The sequence below is a fragment of the Barbatula barbatula genome, assembly GCF_947034865.1.
Source record: "Barbatula barbatula genome assembly, chromosome: 23".
Lineage (NCBI taxonomy): Eukaryota > Metazoa > Chordata > Actinopteri > Cypriniformes > Nemacheilidae > Barbatula > Barbatula barbatula.
In genome coordinates, this window is record NC_136786.1 from 12,574,502 (window position 1) to 12,591,076 (window position 16,575).

At 36.9% G+C, this 16,575-nt stretch overlaps 1 protein-coding gene across 2 annotated transcripts; it reads left to right on the forward strand.

Moving 5' to 3' along the window:
* Positions 1-26: 26 nt before the first annotated feature.
* LOC306888826 (uncharacterized protein) lies at positions 27-7,863 on the forward strand. 2 transcript variants are annotated; one of them, XM_079447318.1, is made up of 6 exons: positions 27-149; positions 271-355; positions 702-772; positions 973-1,132; positions 2,949-3,078; positions 6,117-7,860. In XM_079447318.1, exons 3-6 carry the CDS (start codon positions 753-755, stop codon positions 6,314-6,316), a joined length of 510 nt encoding a protein of 169 aa, XP_079303444.1. In that variant the 5' UTR covers positions 27-149; positions 271-355; positions 702-752; the 3' UTR covers positions 6,317-7,860. The 2 variants fall into 2 exon arrangements, with proteins under 2 accessions (XP_079303444.1, XP_079303443.1); XM_079447317.1 differs by having other exon boundaries at positions 54-355; positions 6,117-7,863.
* Positions 7,864-16,575: the final 8,712 nt, after the last annotated feature.

The window sequence follows — 16,575 nt, forward strand, 5'->3', positions numbered from 1 at the left end:
CGGAAAGGACTTTAGACTTTTAATTTGAAGTGTTTTTTCCCACAATGCAACAAAACTACAAACGCCTTTCTAGACAACAGAACCACAGCAAACCCCTCCGTTTGCTCATGGAAAAACACAGCACCGAAACCTTTTAAGCGTTTTAAATGGTAAAATTGTCTAACAGGAGAGGCTCACTCGACCTACAACTAGTTAGTGACACCGAGCTTCTGTAAAATTAAACCAATATTCTTTGCGTGTTCTTTTTATGTGGGTACATTTCTTTCCTAGCACGTTAGCAAAGCGACTTCCTCTCTGTCTATGAGGTAACTTACGGATGCCGTGCTAGCTGTGGTATTTATAACCCTTTTAAAAGGTAAGCGCTTATTAGAATGAACATAACTGTTTTATTAAAATTGTCTTTCTAATGCTTTTAATTATTTTTGCATTGTTAGTAGTCGTTGTTTACGTAAATGTATTAAGCTAAGCTTGTAGTTATGTTTGTTTATATTCACACCATGACTTGTTTTATGTCAAGAAATAACCCAACCCCGTAAATCATATATATATTCATAAAGAAATAAACTGTTGTAAAGATTGACACCCGTGTTTGGATAACTTTAGATGCTGTCAGTGAGCAGATTAAAATCGTGTAAACTACAAGTGCTTACATATAAAATGACATCGGTTATGCTGAGCTTGCTATTGTTGTTTTATTTTAGTTTTACAGCTTGGAACCTGATTATGATAATTGATTCCAACCGGTGAGAAGCATGGAGCTGTACTGGTACATGTAAGTTTTAGAGAAAGTTTTTTAATGTTTGAATTTGATTACTTTTAGTTTTAACATTATCAGCTTATGCACCGTTCATGTTGATGAGTATGTGACACTAGACAAATAAAAGTCATCCTTCCTCACTTTCACTTGTCATACTATCTGCTCTGTCCTACATGGCTCAGAAGGATGATTCAATCTTGTTCTTTTTGTTTTAGAGTCGTCATAATATTTATTATGATAAAGATCTTCTTCTACATCTGCTGGTACCGCTCAAGGCAAAGGCAGCTCGCTGCATACCTCAGCAATCCTCGTAACGCACAGATTGTCATTGTGGGAGGAAGAGCTTACCTGCACCAGATCTGTGAAAGACAAAATGTGAGTCAATGGCAGCCTCTGGCCAATCGTATCTCTTTTTGTTTTTTAAGGGTGTGTCCTTCTTGGCTGTGAGTCATTAGTTGCTCTGAAAACTCTTTGGGGTATTTTTCAAATGCAAATGTTAAAGTGTCAGACATTTTGAGTAGGTAAAAATGAATGAGACTGTAAGGCTGTCAGACACATGTCTTTCCCTCACTTTCAAGTTGTGAGTAAAGGAAAAGTTCAGACTAGTTGGATTTCAGACCGAGTGACACTCATTAATTTGAATAAATTTTTCTTTAGGGAATTTACATGTACTATTTACATACCCACAAGTTCCGAATTGTTTTTCTGCGCTTCCACTTTTACTGTTTCACTACACCAGTTTTGACCTTGGTGCCTGGCTTTTTTTTAAACTCGCGATGTAAAAAATTCACGCTGAAAGCTACAGCGTGAACTTGTTAAACCACACTGAGGGCAGGAGTGTCAGGTCTCGGTTCCGTGTGATTCGCACAGGCCTGTAATTGTGTGAGCTCTTCTGTTTTGGAGAATCGCTTCACTTGTTGGTGCCCAGCGCTTGTCAAATCTAGCTGATGCTTGTGAAAAAGCTTGAAGAAGCCAAGAGAAGCAGTTTAGATTGAACAAGAACGTGGCCCGTTATAGTGCTGACAATACCATTCCTAAAAGGTTTTGTGTTTTTTGGCAGTTTAAGTGAATACAGTCAGGTTTTTGTATCTTCAAAAGATTTCTCTTAAGGGGTCTGTAGTGTAGAATGCATTTTGTCTCTAGCTCGGCTTCTTGTTAAAACTGGTAATGCTAAATTCAGGAGAAAAAAAAACGTTATTTAAAAATGAGAACTTTTCCTGATTCTGCTCACTCCGGCATCTGGAATTCATCTGCAAAACAAGTTTAACTGTATTAAGGAAAGAAAACGCTTTGCAATTTGAACAGGTTTTATGTTTGTACAATTTACTTTAATAATTTAAGGAGACGACTTTGCTAACATCTGTTTTACCTTTAGTGTTTTATGCCACCATTTATAGATCTTAATGTCCACTCACAGTATTCCTAGTTTAATCTTCAGAAGAGTAAAGAACAATATATTTTTTAGAAACACAAGCTGCCTCTAAACTGGAAATGCCATTAGTTTGTCAACAGTCAAATCATATTTGGACACAATGCATCAATCTAGTTTTTATTGTTGTTTATTGTTTGGTTTGCCTTGGACTTATTCAGTATATTTCACAAATGATGACATTCTCCGTTTTGAGTTCATGGCAAAGGCTATAAATCGAATCTAAAAGGGAAATACCAGATCATTAAGATCCGCAAGCTTTCTGTGGGCTGTGGTGTATAATTTTATTCAAAACCATAAATGGGGATTCTGAAGATTGTTAGTATGTTTCATAAGTAGAACAAACAACGTGTGTTTTCCCCTAAACTGTGTTGGACAAGTTGTTATGATTAAATTGTGTACACTTTTCCACATGTTTATAGTCTAGGAACTTAAAATGGGGAAGAAAAAAGTTGAGACACGTCCTCTTTAAGCAAATTAGAATCTTTATCTAGTTCTTCTTTGAACCAGAACAGAACTGTTTCTGATTTTGTTTTGCTTAACAAGAGTCAGATCAGACCTGTGCAAAGAATTGCACAATTCCAGCATCTCAAAACCCTCTCACAAAGACTGACCTGATCTGCTTTTACCACACATATTTAAAGTTTTCTTAAAGAGAATTACTCAACCTCAGATGCTTCCTGTTGGTTACCTAAGTGTACAACCCGTCTGATTCCTGTCTGATTGTGGGTGTTTAACTCCTACTGCGCCTCTGCTTCACAGACATCAATCTGGCCCAGTTGGTACGGCGTTCAGGACGACAGCTCTGTAGGCGAACCATCCGCCTCTCTTCCACCATCATCATCGCTTTCTCATATGGACATGCCTCCACCGTATGAGGTCGTCTCTGGTGGTAAGACTGACTCATTGTACAAAACACAACAATCTGCGGAGGGACGAGAATTGTTTATATTAAGATTATTAAGAATGCTAATGCTAGTGCATTTCAGTCAAGGTGAAATCATTGTGTACTGTCTGTTATGTAGATATTGACTTGATATAGTCCAGAGGAATGTTATGAAAAAGCTAACACAAATTTGCACATTGAGTCTAAAGGATATATTTAGTCTTATTATTCTTGATTATATACATCAGGTTGTAATATTGCCTGATGTGTAGACTGCACTCAATCTTTCCTGTAACTTAGCTTGATGGAGCATGGCACTAGCACCGGCTAGGTCATGGGTTCAGTTCCCATGGAATGCAAACACAAATTAAATATTTAGCCTGAGCGCTTTGCATTACAGCGACTGCCAAATGCACACACGTAAATCATCTTGAAAAATACTTTTCCAAATGGTCGCTCACTGCATTTCTGACATGTAAATGATTTATCGTTTGTTGAACTATATGCTATTCTCCCCATACTCGGCTCTGTTACACTTTATGCTCACTTCTAAAATCTTGTATTTCAGTAACAGTTGAGCTATTTAGAAGACTATCATAGTCAGCAACATGATTGTATTTAAGAAAAACCATAAAAGAAGCTAAAACAAGAACACACAGTATAGTGACATAGAACACTTTGTCTGATGAGGTAGTTTGCCCACAAGCACTGTTAGCGTTAAACTGCTATGTCTCGCTAAAGAAAGGGTATGCTTTAGCTTTCTCTCACTCTGCCGTTTGATCTGTAAATGGTTTACAGGGACAAGAGGGAATTTAATGACGAGGGAACAGCAGTTGGAGAGTGGGCCTACAGACATCAAGCCATCTTAAATTAGCCAATGATCAATGTTTCTTAATTGGCAGGTTTTGTAACTAACATATCGAGAAGAACATTTATATACACCAGCTGTCCACTATAGACATGATCACATCGAGGAGACGTTAAGCTGGCATTAAGATCACTGTATGTTAGGTTTGATGGCAGCTAGGGCTACAGTATAAAATCATCTCAAAATGTCACGAAAATGCATTTATGGTTTGCAATAACTGAATGATTTTAATACTTCGTTATCTATGAGCTATGTGTTCAGATCGATTCTGATAGCAGATGTGTTTTATTATGGTTACTTTTTTATATATATATTTTAATACTGCTCAAATAGATTTTACAAACTAAATTCAGTTCAAATTGATTTTACAAACTAAAAGTGTAAGTGTATTGCATATCAGATTATTTAGCAAGTTATTGCATTTTACTTTTTCGGTATCATACTGCAGAATGATTGTTCATTTTGCAGCAGAAGATAATTTTTCTCTTTTCTTGTGGATTGAAAGAAAATTGCAGTTCCTGGCTCAAGGCATTGCTCTTCTGACATATTGCTAGTATCTTTTTCCACTTTACATTTTTTGTACTCTCTTTTTTGTCTTTTCTTAGAAGGGACTAGCTCAAAGTAAGTTTTTTTTTTAAAAGCACGTCTTGCATATAAACAAAACCACAAACCAAATAATGTGCCTTATTTCATATGATGCGCTATAATGTTTAAGCATCGTGTGAGAATTTGGTTTTATTTTTTGTTATAAAAGTATAAAATAGAGACTAAGAACATCTAATTGGCATCCATCATAACAGTGGGGTGAAATGTATGCCATGGCCATTGTATTGCTGTAGATGAAATGAGGAATTGTGATGATTTGCCTTGAGCCGTACTTCTGAATTTCTATCCAGGGCTGTAGCTAGCTATTATTTTAGTAGTCAAGTATTCTACTGATTATTCCATCGATTTATTTAGTATTTGTCCACATAAAAATACTGTAGTTAACCAGACTTTTATTTTGGCAGGTCGTCGGTGTGTGTTTGACGATAGCTTTACTCAAAAGTAAAATGTGCGTGAAATAAACTCTCCTGTGTGTTCATGTCCTCACAAATCCATGAGAATCACGCGTGCAGCACATTAAACTGTGCAGGTCATTCACTCAGACACGCAGAACAGCCAGATGTCATGTTTAAATAAGAGGATTCGGCGTCCGCATCTAGTTATATGGACTTAGTGTAGCACGAAAACAAACATGTTTCACTCGCAAAATTTACTAAACTAAGTATAATAGCAGTTCGCCATTGATTAACGTACTTAATACAGAAATAAGCACATGGACAAATGCACCTAACACAAACAACGGACTGTGTTTGATGCACCTGCCAAACTGTATCCTATGCATGCTTTACTGTTAGATACATACAATAACAAACATGGTTTTGTTGACTTTCTGGTGGTTGTTTTTACTGAATCAACTTGCACGGTGCTTTCACTTCGAGCTTTCACATTTTAAATGGCCAGAACAAGTAATTAACACTGCACATCAAGTTTTACACGTCTAAAGAAGCATAGAGAACTAGATATCATGCTGAAGATGCTAAAGTGTTCTTTGGCATTTCCTTTGATACGGTGGTGTGTAAGATAAAATCTCCTGAGCAGGATGTGGTATTTGTTGTGTGACCTTCAGTGAGCAGTCACTGCAAGATCCTTTACATCATTCAACATTTCCACCGTTTCTATGAAGCATAAAATGAAACTCCCCTCCTACCCTTTGCTTTTCTTCTAATCAATTTCAGTATGTGCTGTAGCATTCTCTATAAGGTGAAACAATCATCTGTTCCACGTACATTTTGCAATATTTGCTTTTGTTTGGGGCGTAGAGAATAATTTCCAGTGGCTTGCAGGATAAAAACAGAGAGTCATGTCATTTTATACGCATGACCTTGCTGTTGCATTGTTGGATCATTTCAAGTGTTTTTTGTGAGACTTTGCGGACAGATGAAACTCTGTTGTCACATCTGAACAATTTTAATTGTGTATTATGAGGTTTGTTAACTTTTTGCAATCTGAGCCATAAAAGTTGATTCGGGTTTCGGAAACGACCCTTGTGTTTTGTTGGGTGTGTAATGTTTTCTTTGTACTTTCCTCTTCCATTACCATTGCATATGTATCCTCTTTGTCTTTTACACAGCAAACGATCTGAAGCCTCCACCATACAGCGAATTTGCTCAAAATGACGACACCGACACATCCCTGAGCATCACCATCCCAGACGGTCACGATTCTAGCACCATCACCGATGCCCCACCTCCTTACACGCCCAGTGCCATCTCTCCAGGCAATCAGCAAGTAGACAACAGCCAGTCACAATCCGAGGGAAGGTCAAGTTAAACATCTCCCCGAAATGCAACAGCTTTTGCCCCTCCCCAGGTTTTTTTTTTCTTCCATCTGGACATATTTTCCTCACAAGCCACTTGAAATTATTACAAAAACTGTACAAAGAAAAAGGATATGGTTTCTCAAAAATAAGAGAATTTGCATAGTGCTTGATATGCAGTATAAGGAATAACTGGCTCGATGCCATCTGCTGGCAGAGTTGAGAACCGTTCTGCCCACGCTGGTGAAACCGGTGCTTTTAGTTCACTCATGCCTTATACCCATTTCATCCAGAATCACGACAGGGCATAGCCATATGATAGACGCCACACAATCCAGTTATTTTAAACAAGAATATTCACAAATAATCATTTCCGACAGTCCTGGGGACTAATGTTTTGAGCATCAGCAGTTACTGTCACGTGAACTCTACATAGGTCTGATCAGTGCCAAGTCACAAGCGCATTCTGCTTAGACAATGTTGTTGACACTTTTTATCTTTCAATCTTCTCTTAAGTCCGGAAGGGAGAGGTTAGAGTATAGATGTCTAGCCTCAGGTTTAGTTATAACCTCAATTAATATGTGATGACAATTAAACAAAACTTTGCCCTGTGAAGCACTTTTTAATGTGTTGTAATTGCCTTAATTCTGTCTGTTGGTATTTGTCCAATATTCATGAATCAACCAGAGCCGGTGTTGATAGTTTGGCTTATGGTTATGAGTCGTGTAAATGTGCAGCAGTCATACTCTGTGTCGTATTGCTTTTCAGGTAACTGTAATAACCGATGCATTCGAATCACAGTGCCCTTATGAACTAACTGCGCTAACTGAACTCGAAATCATCTGCGTGGGAGTGTGCGCATGTGTTTAATATCTGTTAAACCCTAACAGAACTTCATCGTGAAAATGTTGATGTGCTTTGGTGAGTGCATGAAGTCATCTCTGTGCATATACCAGGTTCACATAATGGGAACAATATTTATATTGTATCTAAAAAAGTCCACATGAAAGGATGAAATGTAAGTGTGTTTTTAGAATATGTCTGTAGTTTTCCCTCCGAGTCCTTCCACATACTCTATATAATATCATTTAATCATCATTTGTTATTTTTATTGCTAATCCTGCAACATGTATTCTCATTTAGACTGAAGTACTGTATATGCTATTTTTGTATTTATTCGAATCTCTTTTAAAAATAAAGTTGGGTGAAATGAATTTAATCACTAACAAAGTCATTGGACCTGTTTGCTTGTGAGTTCAGTGTGATATTCCACTGACCTCAAAGATAAAATGAATATGGTTGGTATTACTTCCTTTTTATTGGTCGCAAAAAAAGTTAGGTTAAATTGAGCCAAGTGCTTTTTGGCAAATGTAGTGTCATCTCAGTAATCTGTTCTTGTTAAGAACTGCACATTATGCCTTACACATATTTGTACGGTTTCATCGGAAGGTAACTTCCGGTCTGTGTTTGGTTATAATATAACAATTGATTTTAATTAATTCATATTAATATTTGATTGTGTATTAATTGTATTACATTAAATTAAAAGTACTCAACAGTTCTATAAATTCCTTGCAGAGGTCGACCGAAATTTAAAAGTTTGAGGCACATATAGCGTTTATGTTGTTGCCGCTGAAATAATAGTAGTGTGGTCACATTAGCAGACTATCCGCAATGTTGCCCTATTGCTTTCGCTGTCACCACAAGGGGGCAGTAACTCACTATGCTTTACTCCGACCTACTCTGTCGCACTGAATATTGTCTTTTTAAGTTCTCAGCATCTTTGTGAAAAGTTGCCTTTCCGCTTTATTTTTAACATCCTGCTGTGTATTACATATTTCCATATTCATAACCCTGCAGAGCCAATGCCCTCTGTGCTTTGCTTCCTACTCTCTCGTGTGGGTTGATGGAATCTCTGTCAAAATAGTAAAGTGGGTGGCTCCTGGCGTTCAGCACAACTTTTATTTTTTGACTGAAGGACGTTACTTTGCATGAAATTTTCAACTTTTTGTACTTTGACAGATCTCTCACAACCGCATGTTTAACTTAACCAGGCTGGATGTGCACTGGAGTTTAGAGTTTGACTATACATGTGGCCTGCGTGATGTATTATACTGACCTTTATACCAGCATGCAAATGCCTCAAACTTAAGACATTTGAAATATAAAGATTTTCTTTAATGTCAGTATTCTGAAAATGCAGTAGACATTGTGGCACAGAGGTGGATATGGTGTTTTTAAAAGAAATTGTCTGCCAAAAGCAGAAATGTTTTTGTTATTATTGTTAAAGGGACAGGTCACCCAAAAAATGTTTTTCTTCATTTACTCCCCCTCGAGTTGTTCCAAATCTGAATACATTTCTTTGTTCTGATGAACACAGAGAAATATATTTGGAAGAATGCGTCATCATTGACCATAGTATGGAAAATTACAATGGATGTCAATGGTGTCCCAGAACTGTTTGCTTTCCTACATTCCAAATATAGTATGTTGTATTCAACAGAATACAGAAAATTATAAAGCAATTCTTCTAGCTAGGGTAGTCAATGGTGGCCAAGAACTTGTTTGGTTACAAGCATTCTTCCAAATATACAGTGCATCCGGAAAGTATTCACAGCGCTTCACTTTTTCTACATTTTGTCATGTTACAGCCTTCAATTCATTCAGATTCAATTAATTAATTTCCTCAAACTTCTACAAACAATACATACTTAGCTACATGTGCTTTTTTCGTTTTTTATTTTTAATAAATTTGCAAAGATTTCAAACAAACTTCTTTCACGTTGTCATTTTTGGGTATTGTTTGTAGATTTTGGAGGAAAATAATGAATTGATTCAATTTTGGAATAAGGCTGTAACATTACAAAATGTGGGAAAAGTGAAGCACTACTTTCTGGATGCACAGAGTTTTTATTGTTCGGGTGAACCGTTGCTTTTATGTTGTTAACATTGGCACGACATGTTCAATTTCAAATTCTTAATGCACAAGTGTTTGGACTTATTCACTTTCACAGCTCCTGCTAGGAATTGAAGCACAGACACAGCACTCAACAAGTAAGTGGCTTTGTTATCACACCCTGCAGGAACACAGAAAGTGTTGTCTTAAGCGCCTGCAACTCTCATTCATGTGTGTCTGGTGTGAGAAGCAAATATTGACCTCCAGACGTGAATCAGGGAATGTAAATACAACAGACCGGAGCTATGGTTCTATTCCTCAAATGCATCCTGACTCATCTGTGCTTCCTCTGCTTCTGTCAAATCTTTATTTCTTCTCTCTGGAGGCACCAAAGCTGACCCATTCTCTCTTTTTTTTCATTCTCACTCTCTTGGATCCAGCGTGCACTTATCAAGTATTCATTAGGATTATCGGATGAACTGAAAATGTCATGTCAGAATTATTCTACGGCGAGCAGTTCTTTATGAGGGGATAAACCAGATTTAAGCTGTCATCTGAACTGCGTCGTCTGGAGCATCTTATGTTGAATTGCTACTTTGACTGTATAGTAGGAGGTAAACACAATAAAAGTTATTGCAAATATTACACTTGTACTTTGCTATTAACATCACAAGTTAAACTCTCATTAAGTTAGAATAGATTTCAAAGGACTATTGTACCTGTGAAGGAAAATCTTTTTCTAACTGAGACATCATCATTTTTAATAATTTTTAAGAGATCCCTCATGGCCCATTCTATTGAGCACAAGTTTTATAAAGACTAGTGGGAATGCTCATGTTTTACATTTGACTAATTCAATGCATATTCTGAATTTGAAAATAAATATGTTATTTGAATTTGATGTATTAATATTTGGCATGCTCCGCTTTGGCTATAATGACGGCACTCAAGTTGGCGTAGACTTGGAAATACAGGTATATTAAACAAAGATGTTACACCTAATAGCTAATGTCACAGACCAAGAAATAGTGCAAAATCTCTATTGTTAATATATGTTTAGCATCTTAAAGAGAGAGTTAAACATTGTCATCATTTATTCACTCTCATGTCATTTTAATCCTGTATATGACTCTTTATTCTGTGAAAAACAATATTTTAGAAAAATGTCTTACAACGAAGGTCAATGGAGGACAGTGTTGTTTAGTTGCCAACATTCTTCAAAATATATTTTATTCTAAAACTATTAACCGGTTAAAATCGGATTTCATATCCCTGAATTTCACGGTGGCTTCTGACTTTTCACAAGTACAGTCTATTTTAGTGCCTCGCTGCCACACTGTTACTGTAAAACATGACATCATTTTTTATATTTAGCACATCAAATAAATGTTTTTGTGATCACATCTATTGTCAGCCTGTAGTTTTGAAATATGAAGAGAATGTTCTGTAGGTGAGCAATTCCTGCTAAATGAAAACCTCTGTGATTATAGAGAGAGAGAGGATAGTTTTCACGTTGAGTTTTTTAGTTGATGTCACTTCATAAGCAGAAACGGTGTTGTTTCCACCATGGATGATTCCTTTGTTAAAATAATACAAATGATGCTTTTTATCAGATGATGGGCATGAAAACAGTGGCCGCATTGGCTCTCTTCTCAGCACTGGGAAATTAAGTTTTGTGCCAGAGATCCTTCAAAACTGCTACCTCACTGATGTCTCACACTTCATGTCAGCCAAATTTAATTTATAAGTACTGACATAATTAATCTTGTCTTTGTTCATTATTGAAAACAGGACAACAAAGTCACTCAAGGTCAGAGGCTTCGACTGGCTGCTGTGCTCGACCTAAAGTATCACAAGGCAGAGGCAATATTTGCCTGCTGGTGTGATTTCCTGTCAAGTTTTAAATTCATATTTTTACATAAATTACAGGAAAGGTTTGCCCAAATGGAAAATTGTCACCCGGCAGGAGGATTTTCCACGTATGGCAAGCTTTATAGCGATGCTCTTAAATGAGCTACTGATGAGTTGCACCACAGAGTGACGTTTTATTGTTTTAGCTCTCGTGCAACATTTTGTCTGGTCATAATGTTCAACCAATACACGGTTTGACACAAAAACTGTAATTTTACAATTGTTTTACAGAATTTTCACTTATTTTTGAAATGCAGTAAAAATGTCAAATTACAGAAATAGCCTGCCAATGTAAAAGTTGGGTGTAAAATAAAATTAACACATTTCTCCTAAAGTATTTTGTATGATAAGTAAACAATGTAAAACAACAACAACGATCAGAGGTCATTAATAGTAAAATCTCCAATTTTTCGTTCAGAAGAATCCAGTGTTTTTTGCGTAACACAAAACAGAGCATGTTTTGCAGACCATGCACGTGCGCCTGTACAGTTCATCCGGATTCACCGTGTGTAAATTTCAGGGCCGCCTGGCACCTGAGCTTATAATTCGCAGACATACATGCGTGTGTCTGCCTGTCTCAACGTCTGTGAACGTGTGCCATGTTAATCCATTGTCTGGCTCATCAACAGAGCCTTGGATAACCAGCGGCCCCCAGTTTCTTGTTACAACTGTTCCACTACATTAATTGAGCAAGATTTCCATTTTAATTGAATTGCACTGCCCATCTGCCTGTACTTATAGGTGCCAGGTGTGCAAAGTTAAAAGCTCATTCTCAGAGTCTGGCAGAGGTTATAAACAGTCAGACGGACTCCCATTAGCCATGTTGAGAAGAAATATTTATGGCATGAACTGTTGCTCTGGAGAATTCAGTTTGTACCCCCGGGCTGCGTGTATGGTCTGCTCCGTTGTGAAAACCATCTGTGATAGAAGGTGTTATCACAGTTCATTTGAACACGCTTCCGATTGAGGCTGAGCTATTACAAGTGTTTGATCTGTACTTTGGCACGCAAGAAAGCTATAATGATATAGCGCACGATTATCTAAAACGCTTGATACTGCACTTATTCCTTGGTGTAATTATAACTGAGCTTTGGTTATAGTAATGCAAAGCACAGCATTGGAGGTTATTATTTGGGTGGCAGATGTCCATGCTTACATCTCTCAGCTGTCTGCGCACTGCTAGAGTCTTGGAAATGAGTCATTTTTAACATTTTGTCTGAATATTAATGTGTACGGGTGGTGGAAATCTGGGCTGGCTTGTCTTACAATTGCTCTCGGTGGTCAGGAGCATATCCGTCTGTCAATATTTTATGGTTATTTCAGAGAGGAGATGTATATCAATGTTCATTTCATATTTCAACAGATTAAAATTAATTAAAGGTACTTAAATAAATACAAATACTTAAAGGTTTAAAACTATTCCAATTTATAGTTTAAAATTAGAATAGTCTTCCCATTGAAGTCATGGTTCGAGTTCGTAATCGCTTATTACTATTGCGGCTATAAAAGACACACCACAAAGGCACCTAGTTTTGTTCATGCGCTACATCCATTATTTTTCTAAGATGACACCTTCAGTGGCAAAAACAAGGCATCAAATGAACAGTTTCGAATGAGAAGGCGACATCAGCCCTCTATAACAACAAAAGAGATTGTTACGTGTTGTCATTTTGAAAGATGCTGTTTTTACACTTGAAGCCATTGTGGCATAGCTGATAGAAATTAATTAAGCGATAATGTTGTTGTTCATTCAACAGAATTCAAAGAAGGAGAGCAAAATATGTGATAGTGAAAGAAAAATGGACGCCTACGAATACACAGGCGTTTAATCAAAATTCCTAATGGAGTAGACTTGTTTAAGGTCTTGAGAAACAAGTCAGGTCAGACTCACGTTTCCTTTTTTTATGTGAGAATTCAACTCAAGATTTAATGACTAAACTTATTTTTTTAAGTTGTGAAAGAAAAACAACTTTGAAACTTTAGAGTAATATGGTTTTGCTTGTTTCTCTATTCCACTCATCCCTCTATCACAAACACAATTTGACGTAAGGTCTACCTGAAAGAAACAGACCCCATCTCAATGCTCTACCAAACCAGAGAAAATCATACCCAAGCCGAAAAAATATATCCTTTGAAAATTACTTTGTGGAACGGTGGCTTCAGCTGCAAGAAAAGCCGACGTTATCACTCTTATTTCTCTCACTGGAGTGAGACAATGTGCTTTATTCTATTACAAGCTAAATTCAATTCCATGCTTCACAGATGACAGCCATAAGGCACATGATAGAATGGTAGTGTGGCACGCAGTGTTGACACAAATCCTCTGATCCTAGATATTAGTGATGATTTGGAAAAATCCTTCTTTCACCTGAAACGGGTGTCTGCACTATAGCGGCGCTATTGTATTGCTGCTGAATTTCTTGTGTCTTTAGTAGTTGGTCTGATGGAGCCAAAATAAAATAGGAAGAAATGAATTGGTGACGATAAATCAACACCTTTTGAAATGAGTTTTTTTAATGTTAAATACATATTGCTTCCTTATCATAATGAAGTGTGTGATATGCTACAGTAAAAAATGTCCTTCTAATATAAAAGCGTGTTATCTAAAGCTATGCATTATACATTTTCCTGACACCTGTGTGCGTCGTATCACTGTACTACTGTTATATTAAGCTTCTGAGACTTCAGGCGTAATTGCCATACATCCATATAGCACCTTGTTTTTTTTTTCATAAAATCCAATATCTAGAAAGTAAGTAGACCATGTAAGCAAATATAATGATCTCTCTGGTTTAACAATGAGCAGTATTTTGTAAGCATTTCTTGTTTTTTTAGTTTTTTTTCTAAAAAGCACTCGTGTATTTCAAAACCTTACGTTTTATATTTCATAACTGTTTTTTAATATGCCGGGAGTTTAGAGGCTTGCACATGCAGTCAATATTATGACAAACTCCAGAATTGTCAGGCCGACACTGACAACAACCCAACCTCTTTGTCTCAACAAACTTTGCTTTATTTCTAAAAGAGCAACTCTGACAAACTTCCAACCCAAATGCTCTTTCTGTGTGACCCCAGTCGTTCACTGCAAGTAATTAAAATTAATTAATATGTCTGCTGTGTGCAAACCTGCTTGTCAACAAAGAGTTTTCATGTGTTGGTTTTTGGACAGTTTGTTAGGATGCGATGGCCTCTGCTGGAGATGTGAGAGATGATGGATGTTTAACTGCACTGAGGTGTGTGAATCTTTATTCGAAACCAGTTTAATTGCAACATTTGGATTTGAGAAAATGTGACGGCCTGACCAAAGTCTCTTAATTGATAATTATGAATGTGTTGGTGTAGGAAGGGATCACGGGTGATATCTAAAAATAAGATCTGTGGTAAGTTTAATAACAGATATTTAGTAGCAGTTTGGACTCTTCAAAGAGCACACATGGAAAATTGCTCTTTTGATAAAAGGAGAAACAATGAAGATTTATTTTTTACAGCTGCCTTTGCTCATATTTACCAAGGGTGCCAATAATAGTGGATGGCACTGTAATTGAAGCATTATTGTTTTATTAACTTAGAATGAGCTGCCTATTTCTCGGCAGGTGCCCTTGCATGGAATTCACCATGTTGTTTCTACAGTAGCCCTCATAAATACATTGTCTCCTTCGACAAAGAAGAGAAATTTGTCAACATCTTTGTCCTGTGTCAGCCCCCGTGGTGTTTCAAAAAGAAGGGAGGACCTCACCAGATGCTGCTAAATTGCAAACACTGGACCTTTCAAATGTTGCACTGAAATAAACTTTTTTTTGGTCAAGCTTTGAATCAAGAATAAAGTAGATTGGAATTGAATACACATCTGATGGTCTGAATTGTCATTATGTTAAATTGCTTAGTGCACAAGTGAACGACCTGTAATTGTCATAATGACTAGCTTTGGTCTATTTGGGTTCGAGGTGAGAAGGTTGTGATTGTGGGCTGTGACATTATAACCTTCACTGAAAGACCATAGAGGGAAGAAACTTGAGATCGCTCTCCATATGGTAAAAAATAGAAACTTATCTCAGCAGTCCCTCAAAAGTATTTGTTTATGGAACCAATTTAAAACTTTTATGGGCTGTGGTGAGTTAAAAATAATGTAATCATTCTTAATTTGCTTAGAAATTTGAGCCTCATGTTTACATCCGTGTGTAGCATCCCTATATTCGCAAACCATTGTTTTCATTCTACAGTAGAAACAGCTGCTAGTTCACCCTAAAAAGAAAATGTTGTCATCATTTTCTCGCCATCTTGTCATTTCAAACCTTAAGATAACCCTTGTCTGTGAAACTGGGCCTATATGTTTTAATGTATTAACTATGCCTTGTAATGCACCTTATAATGCGTTGTAATGTCCTACGAATGATTATAAAAACAGGTAATAAAGGATAACACCAATTAATTCATTGTTACACTAAGCATTTTTTATTTGGTAGTAATTATTTACATCAACATTTAATGTATCACAAAACAAAATATGAACTATTATAATGCATCATACCCTTTAATAACCCATTATACACAAAGGCTCTTTCTTACGCAGAACACAAAAAATAAGATATTTTGAAGAATGTTACTAACCAAACAACGGTGGTACCTTTTGACTTCAAGTCAATGGGTACAGTCACTGTTCGGTTACCAACATTCTTCAAAATATATTTTGTATTGCACAGAAAATAGAAAGTTATACAGGTTTGAATTGGCAAGAAAGTGAGTAAATGATGACAGAATTTTCATTTTTGGTTGAACTATCCCTTTAATATAATGTAATATAATACAATAAAACAATAGTCTGAACGTGTTTTAAAGCTGAATGTGAGTTCTCTGGTTTTTCATATCTTCATTGATAACTCTACTACAAAACTTCCCAGTTAAACTCCTAAAATAGGAAAAGCATCTAATACTATCCATCATGTCTGGAACAGGTTGGACAGTGACATATAGTCTGCAACTATCTCAACCGGCTAAGCTTCACAAAAGGGAAACAGGTTGATGTAAAGACTGAAAAAAGAACTAATAATATCTCTCTTTCCATTTCCCCCTTGAAGGATCACTCCAGAAGCTTCTCATACAAGGGTCAATGGTTCTAATGCAGCCAGCTCGCCTCCATCCTACCAAACACCTGGAAAATCACCTGACCACGGGACTATTGACTATGCCCCAGCGAGCCCCGCACAGGTACACAGAGGTGAATGATGTCTGATGGTCTTCATAGTCGGGCAGCTTCACATCCTCCTTCATGGTACCTTGAGTGCCCCTGTCAGTTATGATGGAATCACTGCTGAGGTAGTTGTTTAGCGCTGTGCTTTCTTTTTGTTTTAATGCTCCCATCTGGGACCGAACTTGACGAACAGTTGTTAGGTGATGGATGGAATGTTGTGTAACACAAGGGGACATGTGGTGACTAGGTTGGCCGCTGACAGTAGAATTTTATACTGC

Excerpts from the sequence above, each read along its gene's own strand:
- LOC306888826 (XM_079447318.1), top strand. The coding sequence starts at position 753 with ATGGAGCTGTACTGGTACAT. Across the intron at positions 1,133-2,948 it reads AGATCTGTGAAAGACAAAAT|ACATCAATCTGGCCCAGTTG; the intron begins GTGAGTCAATGG and ends TCTGCTTCACAG. Across the intron at positions 3,079-6,116 it reads GTATGAGGTCGTCTCTGGTG|CAAACGATCTGAAGCCTCCA; the intron begins GTAAGACTGACT and ends TCTTTTACACAG.